This window comes from Helianthus annuus, chromosome 11, assembly GCF_002127325.2.
Source record: "Helianthus annuus cultivar XRQ/B chromosome 11, HanXRQr2.0-SUNRISE, whole genome shotgun sequence".
Lineage (NCBI taxonomy): Eukaryota > Viridiplantae > Streptophyta > Magnoliopsida > Asterales > Asteraceae > Helianthus > Helianthus annuus.
The window spans coordinates 172,928,726-172,937,094 of NC_035443.2; the positions used below are offsets into that span (position 1 = coordinate 172,928,726).

Genomic DNA, 8,369 nt, shown 5'->3' on the forward strand with positions numbered 1-8,369 from the left:
TTTAGTTTTTTATTTTGAATTTTATTATATTAAATAAGTAAGTGATCCGCGAACTCTTCTGCTGAATTTAATGTTTTATAAAATTCCAAATGTCTCGCATGACGTGTTTTTAACTTACTTTTAATAATATAATGCTTTATAAAATTCGAGATATCTCGCGTGACGTATTTTTATCTTACTTTTAATAGTTTAATGCTTTATAAAATTCCAAATATACTGCATGACGTATCGTTAAAAGGTGAATTTTTGTTATTTACTGCGACGAATCCAACCTATGTTAGTTTTCATATCCTCTTGCCGGTATTATACCAAACTGATCAGATACCAAATGCCCGCCACGACACACATAGAAATCCCACTAGTATGGAAAAAGAAATGTGAAAAGTAAGAATGTCCGCACAACACGCATGAAATGTCAGAAGAATGTCCGCCACAATACATGGGAGATAGCACTAGTAATAATAAATAACGGAAATGTAAAAAGTAATAATGCCTGTCACAACACGGGTGAAATCCCACTAATTAGACCACACACGTTGTGAGGAACTAAAGGGGGTGTTACAAAGCTTAACAATCATTGGAAATTAATTTTGAGTGATGGAGTTTACTCGATATTTAACAAAAGTACTCTGAACGAATAATGTGAACAGTATAAGCATAAAATAAAAAGGAACGCGCCAGGTAGGGGTCGAACCTACGACCTTCTGCTTAGGAAACAGACGCTCTATCCACTGAGCTACAGGCGCTTTGTATGACTATTATAACACACACATGATTATATTCATATATCATCTCAAATAATTCATCTTCCCGCCAATAAAAATCACAAGCGACGCTCCATTGCATCTCCACAGCCGCACCTCCGTCGAGATCTCCCAGCGACGCTCCGTCGTTTCTTCCCCACCTCCGTCGAGATCTCCACAGCAGCGATTCTCCACAGGTAACTTTAATTTTAACCTGCATCGATGCTCCATCTTTTTCTTTCGTTCAACCTTGCGATCCCCTTTCTTCAACCTCTTAGGGTTTTCAGTTACACTGATTTTGTTTGATTTGAACTGTTAATGAATTTGTTTGACCTGATTTTGTTAACGTTTGACCTCTTAGGGTTTTGAATTACACTGATTTTGTTTAATCAAATTCACAGAAGAAGAAGCTGATGGAGAATTCAATCACACAGTTCCGCAACGGCGTAGGTCGGTTCTGCAACCACCTGGAATCCAGCTCTGCCGCTCTTCTTCAATCCGTCAACCGCCGTGCGATTCCGTTCGGTAATACAATCGCACTTTTTCGCTTATGTTTTTCACAATTTTTGCTTCAGATCTAGGTTTTTTATTGTTATGAGTTTCACTTTTAACTAGTTTCTGCTTCGTTATCGTCCGATTCCGTTTTGTTTATCTCAATTACTACTTCAGATCGAGGTTTCTATGAATTTTAGTTTTAACTAGATTCTGCTTCGTTATAGTGCGATTTCGTTTGGTATTGTAATCGAACTTGTTCGTTTTTGATTATCACAATTGCTACTTCAGATCTAGGTTTTTTGTGTTAATTTCTGTTTTTAACTAGATTCTGCTTCGTTATAGTGCGATTTCGTTCGGTATTGTACTCACACTTGTTTGCTTTTGTTTATCACAATTGCTACTTCAGATCTAGGTTTTTTGTGATAATTTTGGATAGATTACTAGATTCTGCTTTGTTATCATCCGATTTCGTTCGGTAATGTAGCTGTACTTGTTCACTTTTGTTTATCGCAATTGCTAATTCAGTTGTATCGTAGGTTTTTTTGGTGATACGTTTTGCTTTTAAGTAGATTCTGCTTTGTTATCGTCTGATTCCGTTGGTAATTTACTCGCACTTGTTCACCTTTGTTTATCGCCTTTTCTTCTTCAGATCTAGTTTTTTTTAATTGTGAGATTTATTAGTTTAATTAGATTTTGCTTCGTTATTGTCTGATTCCGTTCGGTAATATAATAGCAATTGTTCGATTTTTGTTAATCGCATTTGCTTCTTCAGATCTAGGTTTTTTTTGTGATGAATTTTAGTTTTAACTAGATTCTGCTTCGTTATCGTCCGATTCCATTTGGTAATATAATTTCAATTGTTTGCTTTTGTTTTGCACAATTTCTGCTTTAGATCTAGTTTTTTTCTTTTTGATGAATTTTAGTTTTTTTTTTTACTTTTATTTAGATTCTGCTTCATTATCGTTCGTGCAATGTCTGAACCGCCGTGTATCAACTGCTACCAGCGATCTCAACCTCCTTGAGTCCATGTCGTTTGATACGGTGTCGTTTGAGGAGTTGCTTGGTCACTGCAATGAGATTTATAAGAAGAATGAGAGTGATGTAGTTGAGCTTGAGGAGAGACTTTCTGCGTTTGGATATGTTGCTGGTACGCGGTTTTGTTTAGTTTGATTGGATAGTAGAGTAGATATTTTTGTTTATGAAGAACTAGATAATCAAACTGATGAAACTAGTTTGATTTCTGAAGTTATTAATCTAGCTAACAGTAATACTTTTGTAGGGTTGGAGATTGATGAACCTGAAGAGGACATAAATGATTCACAACCAAATACAAGTTTGGATTTGAAGAACGCAATGGAAGACGACGACTCTTTGTATCCTAAAATACAGTTTCGTTCATAAAGTATGAAACTGTTATAAATTATTCTTATTTATTATCAGGACTAGATCTACTGAATATAATAAACATGTCAACTGGTACCTATGTTGTCAAAGACGCAAGGCGCAGGCGAGGCGCATCGGCCTAGCCCGGAGCCTAGGCGCAAGGCGCAAAAAAACGTGGGCTTTTTTAAGTAAAGGGCACATAGAGAAAAAAAATATAAAAAATATGTTATGCTTTGAAAATAAATAAGATTCCATATATATAATTAAAAAAACTATTATATATGTCATTTAAGATCATGTAGCTAATAGTTAGTAGCAAAAGTTTAGGACTTATATGCTGTGAGTTTTGGGTGTGTGAATAAAAGTCTCAAAAGGTGGTAAATACTTTGTTGAACTCGTGCGTGCCCGCTCCAAAAACCCGGGCCGCGTGAGGCAGTTTTTGCACGCACTCGGTTTCTTTTTTTTTGTGCGTTACCTTTTGTTTTCTGCTTATGCTTGTGCCTCAGCACACCGTTTTTGCGCCTAGGCGCACGCTTTTTGGCGCCTGAGCACCGTTTTTTTTTTTTTTTTTAAAAAAGCCCGTTTTTGCGCCTAGGCTACCACCAGGCGCTATAGGTGCGCCCGGGCGCCTAGGCGCGCGCTTTTTGCGCTTTTGACAACATAGACTGGTACGGATTCTCTTTATATTTCTTAACTGTCCCTTAGATTTGATGATACATTGAGCTTGCAGAAGTTTGGCATTTCTGATGCTTCTATCGCCACTATTCAATCTGGAGGTTAGTTGATATGATTGAAAACCGATATCAATGGTTTCTTTGATTCATGTATTAGGTCCAGTTCTGCATAGTATGGTGATCAAAAGGCCAACATTAAGTAGAATAGGGTCTGTACTCTGTACTCTGTACATATTGATCACATTAAGAAGAGATTTTTAAATCATAATCAATTTTAGATAGAGAACTGCGAGAACCGTATAGGCACTAGTACATATTGCTTTAATATTTCTCTCTCACTACATGTGAAAAGTTTCATGCCCTACCTACAAATATTTATGCGATTCTTGTTCTCTACTTAAAGCTATGTTGTCAAAGACGCAGGGCGCAGGCGAGGCGCATCGGCCTCGCCCGGACTCTAGGCGCAAGGCGCAAAAAAAGGGTGGGCTTTTTTAAGAAAAGCGCACATAGAGAAAAAAATTTAAAAAAATATGTTATGCTTTGAAAATAAATAAGATTCGTGCGTGCCCACACGAATGCGCACATAGAGAAAAAATATAATAGTTGAACTCGTGCGTGCCCACACGAATGCAGCTCCGAAAACACGGGCCCGCGTGAGGCTCAGTTTTTGCACTTGTTTTTAGTGAAACTGCTTGTTTTTTTTCTGTCACTGCGCTGAGCCCCTCGCCTAGGCGCACACCTTTTTGCGCCTGACCACTGTTTTTACAGAAAAAAGCCCATTTTTGCGCCTAGGTGCACACCTTTTTGCGCCTGACCACTGTTTTTACAGAAAAAAGCCCATTTTTGCGCCTAGGCTACCACCAGGCGCTATAGGTGTGCCTCGCTGCGCCCGTGCGCGCGCTTTTTGCGCTTTTGACAACTATGACTTAAAGTGGTCCTGTTTGAACGCGGCTCTCAAATAAGTCAATAAATCATATCTTTTGCAGACTATGATGCATAATATATGCTTTTTCTCTTCATTTTTCTTAAGGGATGATTTTCATCTCAAACCCGCAGATTACAATAAGATTGAGTTGGACCCGCTATATGAACCAGCCATGGATTTCTCAGAAAAAGAAAGTAAACAATTAGACAAACGGGACGAGTTGGAAGATTTTAAGTCTTTTATAACGGTACCTAAAGATGCTTATGAAGCTCTTCCTTCATATATGAAATCCTTAGCATCTTGGGAGGTAAATATTTTAAATTTATTATATTATGATATGCATTACGCACAAGTTGACTAACATTAAATTTACTGATTCCGATTCTACCCTTTTACAGGATTTGCTTGCTGTTGTGGAAAAGATGAACTTGCACCTTAAACAGAAAACCAAGAATCACAACTTCTTTACCCAAGATGAAGTTTCGTCACTCGATTTAGGTCAGCATAACACATACTTTCTTGTTCAAACAAAATTGGTCAAAGTGTGTGTGTTTCATTCTTTCTTTCTTTTTTTTCTTTTTTTTGAGTAAAATGCACAGATAGTCCCTGTGGTTTGGTGAAATTTCACCTTTAGTCCCCAACTTTTCAAAATTACACTTTTAGTCCATGTGGTTTGACAAGTTGTCACTCGGATAGTCCCTAAAGCGGATGAAGGTTACTCGGATAGTCCCTGTGGTTTGACAAGTTGTTACTCGGATAGTCCTTGTCATTTCACACCCACTTAACCAGAAAAACTAACCTCCATCCGCTTTGGGGACTATCCGAGTAACAACTTGTCAAACCACATGGACTAAGAGTGTAATTTTGAAAAGTTGGGGACTAAAGGTGAAATTTCACCAAACCATAGGGACTATCCATGCATTTTACTCTTTTTTTTTTTAAATTTTTGTAACTTTTGCTAAGTTAGATTATGATGGTGCTGAATGTAGGCTCTAAAACCCGATCATACTTGTTGTTGCTCGTGAAGATGAACCTTTTAGTTGTGGAGACGATTGATGGGTTGATTTCGTATAAGGTACTGTAGGCTAAGTGACCCAGAGCTCGTGGATCGGCTGGTTTGCAAACAAAACAACGTATGAATTCCCTATTATATTTTTTCGGGGCCCAACTACTTAGCGGATTTGAATGTGTGATTGTGAAACTAGAGGTTTGAATAGTTCATTTTATACGAATTTAGAGTAGAAGTGTGTTTTAGTTGATGATTCTTTCCTGTTTTAGATTGTGTAACAATATAGTTTAAAACGTAAAAGGAAAGTGATCAAGCACAAATTATTAAATTCCGAAAGAAACAAGTTAGGTCTTAGGTGTTATAGCATTACCAAAAGGTTGCTTATATGGAGTCAATGAGATTGTTCAATAGGTGAATTGTTATGTGATTGTGCTCACACACTAATTGATTTGAATTGACTTTTTAGGTAGTCAAATGTCTTGAGACAAACTTCTCATTAGACCTTCTAATGAGAAGTATACACTAAATTGCCTGATTAAAGTATAAGCATGTTGAGAATTACCTTGTGTCGTGGTATAGGGTGATAAATTCCAATTTGGATAGCCTAATATCGTGGTAGTTAATATTAATCGCAAGTGAATATGTGTGTAGTTGAAGGCTTTGACCTTCACAGTTGAGGTCTACTGGCTGGCTGTTCACAAGCCGAGTCGAACCAGGCAAACCTTTGCTCATGCTTGACTCGTTTACAAACCGAACCAAGCATAGCGGCTCATTTAAAACCGGGCCTCAATCAAGCGAGCATTTTTCGAGCAATAAATATCCTGAGCGAGCGTCGAGCGATTTGGACAACTGTGTCTCCCGATTTAATTTTGCTAAAAGAGATAGTGGCAATGTTGGGTCTCAAATTTTTATATCTTAAAAACCATGCACATTTCATGGTATAATATATATTTTTTTAATGAATAACAATGTGGTGGCCGACGAGACGATTATCATATTGCACGAACAATGACGTTGAGAGCAGGAAACGATCAACTTAGGGTAATGACATGAAGCATTAAGGCAATGAGCAAACTGTCATTTATCGGTTTAGGGTTTAACTTTTAGATTTGATATTAATTTTTTATTGGCGTGATTGGGCTAATACGTAGATATAGTTGTAAATTTGTATATAGCGGACCAAAATCTAATAGGGTGGTATATTTAAAACTACAATTTTAATTTATATTTAAGTATAATGGTGTGTGTGTATATGTGTATAATTTATATTTGTGTATATATGTATGTGTATATGTATATATATATACTATTAAAAATAATAATTCGAGCTGAGCCGAGCGGACCTTTGCTCGTGCTTGGCTCGTTTACAAACCGAATCGAACCGAGCAGAGCGGCTCGTTTACAACCGAGCGTCAAATCGAACGAGCATTTTCCGAGCAATTTCCGAACGAGCGTGGAGCGAACGACGAGCGGTTTGAACAGCCCTAGGTCTATGAAGTTTATGTGTGACATTGTGTGTAAGAGTGTCCTCAACAATTGAGGTTTATGAACCTTATGTGTGTAGTTGAAGTTTGACATTCATAATTGAGGTTTATAGACCTTATGTGTAGTTAGAAGCTTTAACCGTTATAATTGAGATGCATAACTCTTGTGTGTGTAGCTGCTTCGCAATTAAAGTCAACGAACCTTACTATAGTGTGGTGTGTAGTTTTAAAGTCAACAAACTTTGCAATTCTAAACAGAAGACTAAGAGCAATGATTTTCACTATTGAAAACCATGATTCACATAATAGTCATGTTGATTGATGTGTATGTGCATTAGTTTCAAGTACTTATGTGTTAGATTAAAAATACTTTGATTGTATTATACACACAAGTTGGTTTTCAAGTAGAGTTAAATGCCGTTTTAGTCCTTGTGGTTTGGATAATTTTGTCAGTTTAGTCCAAAAGTTTCATTTTTTACCCGTGGGTCCAAAAATGCTTGATCGTTGTCATTTTAGTCCACTAGGTTAACTTCATCCATTTTTTCTTTTAACAAGAAGAGCAATTCGGTCATTTTATATGGTCGAATTGCCATTCTAGTTAACAGAATTACATATAAAATGACCAAACTGGCCTTCTCGTTAACAGAAAAAATGGATGAAATTAACCTAGTGGACTAAAATGACAACGGTGAAACCTTTTTGGACCCACAGATGAAAAATGAAACCTTTGGACTAAACTGGTAAAATGACCAAAACTACAGGGACTAAAATGGCATTTAACTCTTTCAAGTATAAAGTGAAAAAATGTGGAATTATGTCAAGATAATAACGTAGGGCACGCATTTATGCAAAACATAATTGCGGTCTCAAGGGTAGCATCACACGATTGTCTTAACAAGTTAGATAGTTGCGTGATCACTATTTGAAACTCTTAAAGTTTATCAAAAAAGTGATTTCGGTTTCTCTCTTTGAGACCAACACGTTGCTAAATACCTTCGAAAAATGGATAGAATCAGTTTTGTATAAGCTCGTTTCTATATATGTAACTTATTAGAGAGCTTCCATAGGCCACAATACCTCCCCCATACCTTCTTCCATTTTTAAGAGTTAAGGTAGATGTCTAAAATTTGTCACTTTTCCGTCAACATCAGAACCATTATATCAACACCTTATTTTTATAATTTAAAGAATCACTACAGTAACTTTTTATATATCAAAAGCTACTATTCATCCTTATTTAAATTATTACGAGTGTATAAAAACGAGAAATATTATAAAATAAGCGTCTGTGAGTAAGATAAAGATAAGAAATGATGGATGAGATATAAGAATGTATGGGTTTTCTAAAACTTTAACTTTTGGTAGCAAAGACGTGTAATCTTACAGACTTCCATTACGTAGATTGATATATAACTTTTTTTTAATATCACTGACGGACCATTGGAGTATTATCAGATTGATATATAATTGGAACCATATTATGAAAGATGATGCATATATTGAATAATAGCGACTAAATTACCGGGAATTGTCCATTTGGTAAGTCAAAATTTCACATTTGGTTTCAACTCTTGGAAAAGTTTACGCATACCATGCCAATCGTTTGCACAACTATTAGGGTCTTTGTCCCTGTATAGATAAACATCTGTTTTTTAA

The 8,369-nt window shown here is 36.5% G+C and overlaps 1 protein-coding gene, 1 long non-coding RNA gene and 1 other non-coding gene across 4 annotated transcripts; 2 read left to right on the top strand and 1 right to left on the bottom strand.

The window, feature by feature from the left end:
• Positions 1 to 673: 673 nt before the first annotated feature.
• Positions 674 to 746, bottom strand: TRNAR-CCU. Its single transcript has one exon. It is a non-coding gene; the product is annotated as a tRNA-Arg (tRNA).
• A 46-nt stretch (positions 747 to 792) lies between these two features.
• Positions 793 to 5,557, top strand: LOC110891095. 2 transcript variants are annotated; one of them, XM_022138753.2, is made up of 8 exons: positions 793 to 940; positions 1,145 to 1,268; positions 2,185 to 2,385; positions 2,518 to 2,611; positions 3,327 to 3,397; positions 4,352 to 4,527; positions 4,619 to 4,718; positions 5,210 to 5,557. In XM_022138753.2, exons 2-8 carry the CDS (start codon positions 1,157 to 1,159, stop codon positions 5,302 to 5,304), a joined length of 849 nt encoding a protein of 282 aa, XP_021994445.1. In that variant the 5' UTR covers positions 793 to 940; positions 1,145 to 1,156; the 3' UTR covers positions 5,305 to 5,557. The 2 variants fall into 2 exon arrangements, with proteins under 2 accessions (XP_021994445.1, XP_021994446.1); XM_022138754.2 differs by having other exon boundaries at positions 811 to 940; positions 1,142 to 1,268.
• A 201-nt stretch (positions 5,558 to 5,758) lies between these two features.
• On the top strand, positions 5,759 to 6,885 carry LOC110887333. Its single transcript, XR_002563235.1, has 2 exons — positions 5,759 to 5,907; positions 6,718 to 6,885. It is a non-coding gene; the product is annotated as an uncharacterized LOC110887333 (long non-coding RNA).
• Positions 6,886 to 8,369: the final 1,484 nt, after the last annotated feature.